This window comes from Periophthalmus magnuspinnatus, chromosome 17 (assembly GCF_009829125.3).
Source record: "Periophthalmus magnuspinnatus isolate fPerMag1 chromosome 17, fPerMag1.2.pri, whole genome shotgun sequence".
NCBI classification, from domain to species: Eukaryota; Metazoa; Chordata; class Actinopteri; order Gobiiformes; family Gobiidae; genus Periophthalmus; species Periophthalmus magnuspinnatus.
Genome location: NC_047142.1, coordinates 15,380,830 through 15,395,631, shown reverse-complemented (window position 1 = coordinate 15,395,631; position 14,802 = coordinate 15,380,830). Strand labels below are relative to the sequence as shown.

General features: G+C 38.5%; 1 protein-coding gene across 1 annotated transcript in view; it reads right to left on the bottom strand.

Moving 5' to 3' along the window:
- ak5 (adenylate kinase 5) overlaps positions 1 to 14,334 on the bottom strand; it is a 118,232-nt gene extending 103,898 nt beyond the window's left edge. Inside the window, exons 1-3 of the mRNA XM_033983151.2 lie at positions 14,020 to 14,334; positions 4,293 to 4,479; positions 2,765 to 2,932 (exon numbers count right to left, since the gene is read on the bottom strand). Coding sequence (XP_033839042.1) covers positions 2,765 to 2,932; positions 4,293 to 4,479; positions 14,020 to 14,079 — 415 coding nt within the window. The 5' untranslated portion in view covers positions 14,080 to 14,334. The remainder of the gene's footprint in view (positions 1 to 2,764; positions 2,933 to 4,292; positions 4,480 to 14,019) is intronic.
- Positions 14,335 to 14,802: the final 468 nt, after the last annotated feature.

Genomic DNA, 14,802 nt, shown 5'->3' with positions numbered 1-14,802 from the left:
CTTTTGCGATGGATCATCGTGATAATCAGGAAGTGCACTTTAGCATGCTAGTACTGTAAGGTACGCTTTATTGTCCCCGTAGGGACATTTGATTCATCCTTCAATGTTACTGGGGCATGTCCAGGAGGAGTGAGCACCACAGCGCAGTGCTCAGGGACCCATCTTCAGATCTTGAGCTAGGCTTCATCTGGACTGTCTTAGCTGGAGGATTTTACCTATGGTGCATGTTGTGGGTTGATGGATGAAACCACAGTTCTCAGAGGAGACCCAGTAAAAAAATTGATGAAGCCCCAATGCTGTAGTGTCTGGACACTACAACATTGGGGCTTCATCAATTTTTTTGCTATGAAGCGTGAGTGCTAGCTATTCAGCCATCATGTCACCAAACCACCAAGAAACTGTGCTAGTTGTTGTTGTTGTTGTTGACAACAAAACTCTGCTCTAGTTTGAGAGGTGTGAAAAGCAAACTCATCACGGTGAATAATTAGTATGCTCTGACTGCATAAAGTAAGTGAGGAATAACCTTGGAACACTGTAAACTGCTTAAAATGAACTAGTTGTGTTTTTCAGTTCTTAAGACAGTAAAAATCAGGTGTGGTGCCTTTAACTCTTTGTTCATGCTTTGCGAAAGCTAATCAAGGCTTAGATATTAAAAAGTGGTGTCATATATGATTTACATGTTGGTAAAAATAATGTCATTTCTATATCTTTATTTGTAGGGCTCTTCTCTGAGCATAGTGCCTTTGTGTCCTTTTTATGTAAATGGTCAAAACTCAGTGAAGCGTAGACTCCATATTTACACTTGGATGAAGCCATAATGCTATAGAGGTTACGTAACGAGAACATAGCTTTCAGTGTAATAATCTGATGGGGAGTGTGGGGACAGTGGGAATAGAATGCAATTAATAAAGGGATTTTGGGATTACCAGAAAGCTAAAGGAATATGTACACGACAATTGTGTGGCTGATAAAGCTTGTGAGTAAGAATATGTAAGACATGCAAAAATGGAAAATGATTGGGATGGCATGTTCTGGTCCGGTTTCAATGATGTTTAGTCCAGTCCAGATTTAGTCCTCCTGTTCAGAGGTAATTTAGATCAGGTTTAATGAAGGTTTAGTTTTGATTAAAGAACACATACTGTGCTTAAGCCTGTGATATAGTTATAATCTATGACACTCATGGATCATTATGTTATGATGTGCACATTTTAAATCGTAATTTTCATCTGAAATGGCTTAATAAAAGAAATAAATAAAAAAAATGTTAGAAAACCCCAATGGGAGCAGACATAGCTGTAAACATAATCACAACAAAGAATCGTGAAGGTTTCTGCACCTCCTATGGAGAGCTGCACATCACTCTCGCAAACTGTTGATTTTTTTTATTTTTTATTTGTAGCAAAATACCTGAACGACACGGCTAAATCCTACACATATCAGCGATTAAGAAGAAAAAATGGCCTCTTGAAAATAAGTCTTGCTGTAGTCCTGGTTTACACACTTTTTTCTATTAAAGTGTGTATATGGTGTTTTAAAAGCATTACCTACTATTCCTACTGCTTTTTTGGTCATCTTAATGACAACTAGATACATTTGCAGGTTTCAGGACAAAAACAGGCACAAACTGAGGTTGTGCTGCCTCCAGTGGCCACAGAAATGTTAAATAGTTTGAAGTGTGGATACCTGTTAGACCAGGGGTGTCCAAACCATTCCCCAGGAGGAAAATACGGCCCTCAGACAAATTTTTGTTGGTCCCGAGGCTTAATGCAAATGACCAAAAGTTGTAGTTTTTACTGCAGATTTTGAAATGTCTGCTATTCTAACTTAAATACAGTGGTCCCTCAATTATGTTCTAAAACTAACCTGCAATAGGCGAAATCCGCAACGTAGTCAGCTTTATTTTTAAAAATTATTAGAAACCCCTCACAACACACATCATACACCTTTCTCAGACAGGCATTAACATTTTCTCGCATTTCTCTCTCTCACAGTTCCTCTGACCGTGCCTCTTCGTCCTGGCTCTACTGTAGTGTCGATTGAACATTTATGTAAATTTGGCTGAACATATGCTGTACTGTACAGGAGACTGGAGGAGATTGATTGACGGTGGTCTGTCGGTCGGGGCGCAGAGCACAATGCACATTCACACACTAAAAAAGTGTGTAGAATTGCACTGGAATAAGCCGCGAAACAGCAAGACTGCGAAGGGTGAACCGCGATATTGCGAGGGATCACTGTAACAAAAATAACAAGTCTGTAGCACTTTGCTCTGTACAAATGGTTTATGGTCCAGCGTGGATGTGGATGTGCTGCACAGCCCCCTAACGCACACAAAAGCCAATCAGAAAGCTTGTGGTGTTTGCTGTGCTGAGTACGTGCACTTTGGCCAAAAAGTTACTACACATTGAATTTCCACTGAACACAGGAGCTGTGATTGGTTGATCCACAAAGACTATACGGACAACTGATTAAAACAGCTCGGAACAGCTAAAGTTTGGCACAGAAATGTATGCCTATGAGCCTAACATGATTGTTTATTGTCACAGTAAGTAAAAAACAAATATTGGCAGCAAATTAAATGATTTGGATTCCCTCAATGCACCTGGACCCTGACAAACTCCACAGAAGCTTGTCATCTTTGTGGATTTAGAGAGGATTTAAGCACACAATGTAACCACCAGTCTGTCTCTTTGAAGGGATTTTTCCCACATGTTTGAGCAAGATGTCCTCTCATCTCATGCATTTGTGTTTTTATGAGTCTTACCGATGACGAGGATGACTTTGGGCCGTGGACGGGAAGGGTCGAACACCTCATACTCCTCGATGAGTTCTGCAGTTTCGGACAGGTCGGAGTCGCTCTCAATGGAGAACTGGTTTATGGGAGGCAGTCTGTCATAGCGTCTGTATGGGAAGTTTGGGCTTTCCGGCATCACTGAGGAGGTACGGAGAAAGAATTAGACATCAAAGGTGCGCTAGGTAACTTTTTTCCACAGTATAGTATGAAACTTTTTACATCCCCTGAGACAAATAGGTCATCATAACATCAAAATAATCCAAAAAGTTCTACCTGAAATTTTCTTGTAATGCTTATTTCTTCAACTCATTATATCAGTTGTGAGGTTCACTTTTTAGGAACTATGGGAGCCTGGCAGGGACCAAATTGAAACAGCTGTGTCATAAATGGAGGTTTGCTTTATGGGCGACATATTATTCTAATGCAAATGACTGACGCAGCTTTCATGCAAAAACAGGTCAGATTTGCATCGGAGCCACTGGCTGATTTGTTTAAACCAACAAATACAGGAATAACTGACCACACACACACACACACACACCCCACACACACACACACACACACACCCATACACACATTAGGTATCTAGGGTATACATTGACTGCATTCATTTCCTGGAGACTGAGGCTTACCTTAAAACTACCATCCTTCCCCCCACCACACTATCAAATGGCAGGTGGCATGTAGGTAGCATATAATGGTGTTATGTTAGAATACAAAAGGGTGGAGCGGCCAGTCTAATACAGCTGGTAGCTTTAAAGCCACAGTATGTAACTTTTAAGATAAAAACTAAAATAAAAGCACGTTTTTCATTTTGGTTGTGAATGAAGGAACAAAAAAACATAGAAATAAATAAATACAAAAACTAACATTTATTCTTGTATTTATTTACTATTATGTCATTTTTGGTCCCACATACATTTCACATTCTCAGTATTCAATACACTCTGATCTGGTATAGCCTGTCATCAATGGGCACAATGAAACTGAATAACTCAATAAAGAGGAACATGTAATGAACATGATTTGACGGAAGAAATGCTTAAAAGAAGTCGGGTGATAATACGTAAAAACTCTATCTATGACTTCACAATTCCAGAAAATTTTGAATGGCTTGCGGTTCAGTTCAGAATTAGTTCCAAATGTCGTCCCAGTTTAGTCCCAACTTTGATGTGGTGTCTGTGCAAGTATGAACTAGGGTTGTCAAAAGTATAGAAAATCAGATCCTAATCGATACCAAAACTTTCCTGAAAAGCTTTAGAATGATCTTGAGCTGTATCAGAATAAGTAAAAGACCACATAGGCTAGTATATGTCTACGCCCACACAGGAGGACACAGATATAAGGCGACATGGTAATATAAAAGACAACTATAATTTAATGTTGAAATCACATTCTATTGTCTAAAGAAAGAGTGTTCTGATTGTGGCGTCTGTATCGAGTTTGAAATTTTAGTACCAAGACAACACTAGTACGAGAGTACCCTAAAACTCCTCACCGTTTCTGAAAAGCGACCTCCTGGACTGCCCTCCGTTGAGAGGGGGAAGGGACTTCTTCTCCTGACCCACAAATGTGTCCCAGCGCACCTTCTCCGTGCCCCCGAGCTCTCGCACTTTTTTCAGGCATGACTCCAGGTACTCAATGGGGTCCTCCGGCCGGTAGAACATCAGCCCCGTCAAAAGGCTCTGAACACAGGAGAGACAAGGCAGAGGTTAGACTAGAGATGTATGTAGAAGCTATAATAGAATAACTACGATGAGTGAATAACATTACATATTGCTGATAATTATTACATCATCATTACAGCAGTTATTGCAAGCTCCTTCAGCTCCTAATTTCGAATACATTTTATCCACTGTTTTTGTCCTCCGTGGATAATTTCTTGCTTAGAATTACAGTGGAAATGGATCTCACGTTTTACTGACCAATCCAACTTTTGATCAACATTTATGTAAAAAGAGTGCAGTTCTTAAAGCATTCCCACAAAGTTTAGAGAACCAAAAACATCCCCTAGAGGTTATAATGACACTTTCACCCTTGAATGGCACTTCATCACAACTCATTTATTTAGAAAGGCCCATGACATTAAAGGTGCACTGTGTAACTTTTCTGGTGGAGGGTCTGCCACCTGCTTGTCTCTGTAGAGATGTTATCGGTTTATAGGGCTAGATACTTTTACATTTTTGGTTTACCAGTAGGACGTGAACAATACCTGTTTTTTGTTCAGTACTTCAAACCACCTTTTTTCCTGTAGTAATCACACATAAGAATAATAATGTTCCTTAATTAACCATAATTTTTATGAGGTTTTCATTATTCAGTTATAGTCCCAATAGTGCTGTAACGATACTAAAATTTCACACTCAAATTCAGAATACTAAGAATTAGACTCCATACTCAATAACCATTCCGATTTCATGAAGATAATAAAAATACTGTTTATTTAGACAGTAGAATATAATTTCAGCATTAAATAATAGTAATTTATTTTATATTATCCTGTGGTGTTATATCTGTGTAATCCCTCAGTTGTCCAGGTAAATGTGGTCTTATATTTGTTCTGATTCAGTTCAAGATCATTTGAAAGGTTCAATTCTGCCCTGTTGATGTGACTATTTTACTATCGATTTTAATACTAGTTTTAGTATCGATTTGTATCAGATTTTTGATACTTTTGACAACGCTAGGTCCCAATGCCTAGTAACTAACTAGGTACCAGTTTTGGTATCGTTTTAGTTGGTAGTTTACTGACTGTGAAGTTGTACACTTTAATATGAGACAGCTCACTCTCACATTAATCCATTACTATGGGACATTTATAATCACTGATTCATCACACATCATGCATGTCATTGGACGGTGTAGCTGAGGACCTATTGGGAAATCATCACAATCTCCAGATTTTTGGCACATAATTTCAAATGAAAATCTGATGTTTTTCAGTAGCACAACAGTTCACGCGGGTATTGTTTTGGCAGCCCAAGTGGCACTCATGTTTTTTTATGCAGCCATTTATTTAAAGACAGGGATGGAAAGTTTTGCATCAATGGTAAAGTCCCAAAGGTCCAATAGAGTATTAACCAGAAAAATCAGCATGTTTGCAGCAGCCAGGGACAGTCTCTGGAGACATGTTTTCCATTAGGTATTATTGTTGAACATTTAACTGTGTATATTGATTTATTCATAAATATAAATAATTAGTAATAAAAAGACATGAGTTGACAACAAATTAAAACAGTTCAGATTTTTAGGAATAGAGGTGCAATATATTGTCTACAAGATAATATTGTAATTGTTAAAATTCTTCAAAATTTGTATATGTCATCCAGGCATGTTTGGGTAAAGTACTGATCTCTCCCGGGCCTTTTCACACCATCCTTACAGTTGGCAGTACGAGCCTGTACAAGAATCAGCCCAAAAACGTACGTCACCCCAGTTCCCGCACCACAATTTTCCATAAGTACATGAATGTATGATATAAAACAATACACTACAACTTCACAAATCTGATGCAATGTGCAATAGTTTCATTAGTGGAATGTATGCTGGTTTAGTTGTGCTCTGAAGGGGAAGTGCATTGGTACAGGGAGCAAGGGGAGGGGGAAGTGAAACATAAATTATTACCTTACGTAATGTTAATATGTTACTTTCAGTGAATATAGCATTTTCAAAATGATGGTAACATGATGATCTAAATATGTGTTAGGAGTTAATTCCCCATGGAAGAGTAATAGCCCCTCTTTAAATAATAAACCTCACGAAAAAGTAGGCAAGTTTTTTTTTGGTTTTTTTTGTAATTATGTTAATGTTGAAAGTGAAATTACGAGTCTATCTTGCCATATGTACTTTAAATAAGACAATTATATAGTGAATACACAAAGACCAGAGTATATGCAGTAAGGAAAGATGGATTTTATATTTGTTTATTTGTCTTTTTTTTAAAACTGCCAGGAAACAATTACACGGCCATGGTTTTGGTGGGAAATTACATTGCTATATTTGGTAGTGGTCTAACTGTCTCTTCTCCACAGCAGAAAAGCATGTTCTTGGCACACTGTGGTCTCATTCCGATCATTGTGTATGAAACCACAGCACCACATTGACAGAGCCCACATTTCTTTGGCTATGTTTAGTTGAAAATATGCTCCAACTCTGAGAAATGCCAAATACGAAAGAATAGAAAGCAGAAACTTCAATGTATCTAGGGCTACAAGATTAATCAAAATCAAATTGAAATCGCAATTTGAATGGATACAATTAGCAAATCTCAAAGGCTGCCATTTTTTAAGTATCATCATTTCCTCCACAAACAACAAAATATCCTGTCTTATTCTGCATAAACACTGTTAACTGTAGTTTTGATCATTTCAGCAAGTATTAATACTAAAAAAGTCACATTCACAGAACAGAAATGAACCATTGAATACGTTGATCTCAAGTATGCTCAACTATGATTTAATGTTGAAAATGATATTCTATTGTCTAAATAAAGAGTGTTTTTTATTATCGATTTTTGTGTCAAAATCTATATTTAGTATTGAGTCTATTCGTTAGTATGACTATGGTTTGGTTTCTAAGACAAATTTTGAACAGAATCCTTTGCAAATCCAATCACAATACTGTGCTTGTCAGAATGCTTGTGGCAATTTGACTCTCTCTTGATTTGGCTATAAATGTATCAATTTAATTATCTATAGAGGCAAAACTTGGACAAAGTTTGGAACTAATTTAGTCCCACTAGAGTCCTGGTTTAGTTCTGACTTAGTCCTGGCTCAACTGAACTTATTTAAGACCGTAAAGAGCTCAAACATCAGAAATTTGATGTTATTGGCACAACTTATCTTTCTCCATGGAGGCAAGCAGGTGGCGCAACAAGGTCAACTTACAGGTTAGATCTGTGGAGAGGTGACCCTACTCACAGTAAGAATCAAGCTATTATAGAGAATAAAAACACCTGGAATTGAATAAATGCAAGACAGATAATATGCAAAACAAATCTATTAGGTCAACTGGAGGTACGCACATTTTAAGCAAGACTGGTCAGGCAAGAGAAGTCGTACTTTTATGCAGCATATTTTAATCCTATTTGAGTAATATTTTTATTGATTCAGGATTCAAGGATTTATTGTCATTGTCACAAGTAACAACAAAATTCCATTTAGAGCATTAAACAGTAAGCATGGCTAGTGCAAGACAGTATTAGTGCAATTCATAAAGTGTAAATACTAGAATATAAACATATTCACTATTGAAGTACCCATGACACAGAGGTTTAAGGTGTAGGCTGAGTTTGGTGTTTGCTTCAATGTAGAGTTCAGTTCACAATTATGGTGGAGGGGCCATGTGGGGTTGGACAGTGCTCGTTGAGGAGTCTGATTGCCTGCTGATAGAGGCTGTTCGCCATTCTAGTGATTCTGGGCAGGAGTGACCTGTATCTCTTTCCAGAAGGCTGCAGGTAGAAGAGGTGGTGTGCTGGATGGTCCCTGAGGATGTTGTGAGTTCGACATACTCAGTGGCACTCTCCGGGAGGTCAGACCTGATGATTTTTCCACTGGTTTTCAGCACTCTCTGAAGTGCCTGCTTTTCTGCCCTCATGCAGCTGGAGAGGCGCACAAGCAGACTATAGGTCAGCACACTGTGAATGGCACAGTTGTAAAAGTTTCTCAGCCTTTGGGGGGTTTGATTCTCTTCAGCTTCCTCAGGCAGAAGAACTTTTGTTGAGCAGCAGAGGTGATTGTGAGTAGTGCTAATGTCCGAACGAAAGTCAATGAAAAGCAGCCGTGCATAGGTGTTACTGTGTTGTAGATGTTCCAGAAGAGTGTGAACCACACTCTGCTGATGTGTTTTCCCTGCATGCAAACTGACACTGGCCTAAAGCTGGTGGAATGCCCTTTTTGATGTGCTTTATGAAGCTATGTCTTCTGCCAGCTCGTCCGTACAGTCTATGAGTACCCGACCCAGCACACTGTCTGCTCTGGTTGCTTTCCTCGGGTTGATGTTGCGCAGGCCAAGTCCCACCTCATGTAGGCTGGTGCTGTGGTAGTGTGCTTATTAAAGGACTGGTGTGTGTAAGCCCTGACCCTGAATACCTCCCAGTCCGTGGAGTCCTGTCGCTCAGGGATCTTACGTTTAGGCCATATCCTTGTTGTCTTCACTGTGTGCCGAGCGGTCTTTATGATAGGTATATAATGGGGGTAGACCTAAGGTGCCCCGGTGGGGCAATACCTGTACTTTGTAGGTATTAGTCACGTTAGTATACACCTGGTCTAGTGTTTTATGGTTGCACGTTTAACATTACAATGGAATTTGTTAAAGGTCAACATGATTAATGTTCCCCGCTGCTATAAAGACACTGTCAGGATGTGCACCAAGGCTGTTGTGGTGCTGTCATACAGCAGTCTGTAAACAGCACAGATCGCAACAACAGGAAATTCCCTAAGGAAATAAAATGGTCTACATTTGAGCAGCATGAACTCCACGTTAGGACAACAATGCCAGGCCACTAGAAGTGGTGTTGGTACATCACGAGTCATTAATATAAATACACAAACCTCCGCCGACTCAGCTGTTCAGTCAGCTTGGTGATTTCATTCATTTTGTTGCAGATTAGATCAGTGTCTTGAATGGTTAAGCCTTTAGCCTAGCTAGCCCACTGCTCATAGCGTCTCCTTCTCTGGCCTGCATCAGAGGGAGTCCCCATGGGTGGTTTGACAATCTTGAGAGGGATTGCAAAATCCGCAGATGAATATGTACCTCCAGTGTTCAGTTCGAGTAGTCCAGAGCAGCTGTACTGAAGCGACTTGGTCAGATCAAAGTGCAAAAAGGTGCACTATAACAACACGCCAAAAGCTCCATGCTCCTGCATCTGTGTGCGCCGCCATCTTGGTCACCCCAATTGAATTAACAGTACTCTTACTTCTTCCCACTATGAGTAAATCTACAAGTGACAAAAGGTTTACGTCGACAATATGAAATGATCTGAACATTTATGTTTCTTCTACCATTCCTTCAAATAATAATTTAGTTTTTTCATATTTGTGTCAATCCTTTGAAAATACCAGATTTTTTACATTATTTATTGTTTTGTCTCACCAATTAGATTGATAAATTATAAATCAGATTATGCTCCGACAGTTAGTCTTCAAGTTACTCTTATTTGAGTAGTAATTTTCCCAAATATTTTTTTACCCTTACTTGAGTCATTTCTTGGATTACCACTACTAATTTAGTCATATTAGTTTGAAGCTATGTTAATTTTATGTGCGTAAAAGTGGGTTACACAGTGCACCTTTACATAACTAGGAATTAAAAAACAATATTAGTACATCTACAACTTTCTCACCACTGAATACACAGCAAGCTTGGATACAATCTGTGCAGTTTTGATAACATAGTTTACACAATACACCTTAAAATGTTGGTTAGCATAGGTGCCAATAAACAAAATCACAAGTAAAGCTCAGCCCGTGCCCTGATGAACTGAAGTGGAAAAATACAGTGATTTTGGAGAATTGGCATCACTCCTCCTAAAATCTAAACATGTCATTTTGGCCTTAAACGCTTTGCTATTTCAGACCCAGCCTTGAGCCTTATAAATAAACCATATCAGCAGCTGCCCACCCTTGATAAATGCAAACAGATTTCCTGCCAAACTTCACTTATTTCAGTCTGTTATTCTGATATTTGCTCCACAATCCTTAAAGGTTAATATGTAACATTTCTGGTCTGCCACCTCCTAGTATACTCAGAGATGTTATTGCTTTGCCTGGAATGTTCCACTGTACTAGGATTGTCAAAATAATAATTGATACTAAACTAGTATCAAACGTAGATATGCATTTGAGTAGGTATTGATACTAAAAAAGACACATTCACAGGACAGAAATGAACCTCTTCTGAATAGCTTTAGAATGATACATATCAAAAAAGTATAAGACCAATTATAGACTAGTGTACAGCTCTTGAGGTCAAAATAACTCAGCTGTGTACTGTCTGCATCTAATTCTAAAGTGTTTTCATGTCTGAGAATCAGGAAGTCCGTGGTTAGCATGCTCGTTTTTGTTAGCATTACATGATAGCAACCTCCATTCTTGTCTCTGAAATAGTATTGAAAATCAGATATTTTAGATTGATCTTTAACTGTATCAGAACAAGTGGAGACCACAATCTATAGTCTAAAGAGTGTTTTAATTATCATCGTGGAGTCAAAATCAAGATCAAGTATTCCTTAATATCAAAATCGAGTCTGAAAGTATCGTGACAACATTTCTCTGAAACTTGTGTAAAGCCCTTGCCGCAGTGAATAATTAGGATGCTCAGAATGCATAAGGTAAGTGAGGAATAACTTTGGACTAGTGCAAACATCTTAAAATGAACTGTTCCAGCGACTTCAATGTAACGACCACTTCTCTCCCATAGGATATTATTGCATCACACAAACAAACCTAATGCACATTTAGTCCACTTGCGCATTTAATAGACACAATTAGAGGAAAAATGGCTTTATAGAGTGACGCTTCACTGCTCACTCTAATATGCTGTAAATAAACAAGGAGAGACTGTATGAATACATAAACACTATTGGCAATTAGGCTCATGAGTCTAATTAAGAGGATAAGCTGGGATAATATTGAATGACAGATGACACATCTGCGTTTCCACACACCTGTTTTAAGTGGTTAATCTTTAATTCTATTTTTCTTGCAAACTTACTGTAAAAAATGTTCTGTCCGTAAGTTATATGCAACCATATGTAGCCTGCACGATTCAGATCAGAGAGAGTCCTTTTAGGTTTAAACCAACTGAAATTAGACACTGAAACTGGCAACCCAAATGTGAGACTCATGTGAGGCTTATTCTGCTTTCAAACTGGATAATTGAGTGACCAAAACACTGAATTATAACATAAACAATTTGGTCATCATGCTCAGTTTTTTTGTAATTAAGAATAAATCAGCATTAGAATTTTTATTAGTAAGATAGGTCATATTTATAAAATTTAAAAGCAAAAGCAAAAGTAATTAGAATTAGAATGTTGCACAATGTCACATTTTATTGTTTTGCATCTGCCAGGGACCATCAATGACAGCCAGAGCACAATCAAATCTGTCTCAGGGATGTGCAGACTTGGCTGAGCACAAACTTCCTGAACTTCAATCAAAATAAAACAGATTGTGGTGTTTGGCCAAACTAACCCACTGCTTGGGCATGACAGTGTGATTGGCCCTCTGTCATCTTATTGTCATTCTGCAGTGAGGAATCTTGGGGTGATTGTGGACACTGCTGGACCAGCACATTAGCTGTCATTAAGCACAGCTTCTTTCAGTTGAGGCTTAATCCACAGGTGGATTTTGAAAAAATCAATCCATGCATTTGTAACATTTGTTTGAATTATTGGGTTTTTTTGTATGTAGAGTTGGACCAGGGCTTCCTGCAGCACTTACAGTATGTCCAGAATGCTGCAGCTCATCTGCTGACAAAAACTAAGAGAAAAGAGCTCATCACACCTGTGCTGTGCAAACTGCATTGGCTCCCTATTTGATAACAGCAGCAATTCTAAATGTTTAAGTGTTTAAATGTCTGCACTCTATGGGAGTTCACTTCTATATTTGAGAGAGTTACTGCAGCCTTATACTCCACCCAGAGCCGTGAGGTTAGGTGACCAGCTCCCAGTGCTGCGCCCAAAACCAGAGACAGAACCTTTTCTGTGGCAGCACCCAGACTTTAGAACAACCTCCCTCTGCCCTCTGTCAGATCCTCTCAGTCTTTAATACAGTTCAAGCCTAGACTGAAAACCCACCTCTTCTCCCTGGCATTTAACACAGACAGGATATCTTGGCATTTTATTCTTTTCCTATGTATCGTATGTATTATGTGTATATTTGTTTTTGTTGACTTTTATGTGAAGCACTTTGAGCAGCTGAAATTGTTTTTAAATGTGCTATATAAATACTCTTGAACTGAATTGAAATGGATTGTTGAGTAACGTCTACAATGAAATTTGATCTGATGGATTGCCATAATATAATCTGGATTCCTTCACTGGGTTAAACCAAAGCATCATCTATACTTTGGTTTATCCCAATGACGGTAACCCTACAATAAATACATTTTGATTATTCAAGATTCTCAATTTTTATTGATCGAGTATGTCCATGTTATGGCCTATCCCATCAATTGGATATCATACTGTTATCAGCGCAATCCAAAGAGATAGAGATGTTTCTATCAATATCAGCCGCCCTTACAATAAATGATTAATTTTGACTATTTTAGAATCTTAATTTTTATGGATAGGCCTATATCAGCTGCGACTGCAACTACTCCTAAACCCTTCCTTTTCTAGTCTTGATACATTTAATACCCTTTTCCAAAACTCTGTCCAGTCACACGGTTGTGAGACGAAGGGCATCTGGCTTAAAAAATCAAGATATAGTAAATACAAATTTACATATACAATAATGTGAAGATATAAGAAAAAAGCATCACAAATGAAGAACTAAACTTACCTAACCATTAAGGAAACCAGAACTAAACCAGTCCTGAACCATACCAGATCTAAACCAGGTCAAAACCAGAACCAAATCAGGACTGTACATAATTTCAAGTCATTAGTGAACAGAAATCTAACAAGTAGGTATACATCGCCTAAGCAAGTGCTTGCACAGAGGGGCACTCAAACACTAATTGCATTGAACTGCTGTGTTCGCCTAAATAACACACAGAGCATGCAGCGGTTTCACCTGATTCAAATGGAGATAGGACATCGCTTCTTCCTGCTACAAAACTGTCATATAATCTGTGACTATTGGTGCGTTATAAGTAACTCATGGTTGTCCTCCTGTGCTTAGACCAGTGAATCATTCATATTTACACCTATAAACAAACAGAAGAGTGTCCAGAGATCAGACAAAAACACAAAAGACTTTAAAAACCATGCACTGTGTAATGTAGAAGAGAGATGAACGTGTTGCCACATATATTATCATGTAACTATTGCTACATTAAATGCAGAATGAAAAATAAGTCAGCGTGTTGTTATACATGTGTAATATATCTTATAATTCTGGAGAAGTGCAAACCGTGCATTTTTCCATATCTTTTCTTAGAATCACATTGTAATCGTGCTGGCATTTCACACTGTCACGCCTGTTCTTCCACGTTCACGAACCAATACCAGGCTAAAAAGGGTTAAAAACTCCAAAATATTGAAATAGTCACGTTACCTCAAACAGTTGTGGAATCTCGCGTCTCGCCAGATACTCCTTGGCATCGTTCGTGTTCATGTCGATTGGTTATTTAGAAAGACAACTTGTACGAAGCGTTTTTTTTTCTCTCTTTTAGACAATTTCCCGTTACTTTTCTCTTACTATTTGTCCATTCACTGCATGTTTGCTTTAAATGGACTTCTTCACGAGCACGTTGCCTAGACTAGACCGGGCGTAATTCCAGCGCGCTCTCCGCTCCTCGGTGACGGTGATTGGGTCCGTGCTGTAGCCCCTGTCGCTTCCTTCTCCTCCGCGCGTGGATGTGTGTGCGCGCTCGTGCCGTCTGCTGGCGTTGGCACGGAGATGCGCGCGGTGCCCAAACAAAAACGGTCCCTATCTCCACCTATCTCCACCTCTCGAGCAGTTGAAACTCCCCCCGCCCCTCTTTCAACACACTTTCTCTTCATCATATAAATAAAAGGTATGCTTAAACAGCTTCTCCAAAGTCTTGGCTTGTTTAATGACATTTCTTTCGGAGGCTAGCCTAGCATAAACTAGCCTAGCATAGACTAGCCTCGTATACGCAATGTGTATTTTAAAGTTATCATAATAATAATAAAAAAAAAAAAAATATATATATATATATATATATATATATATATATATATATATATATATATATATATATATATATATATATATATCAGTATTAAGATAATTATCATTACAAAAAAGCTCAACTTCCAATGTGGATTTTTTTTTTTTTAATTATTGCTAAACTATGACCTTAATCGCGTTGAT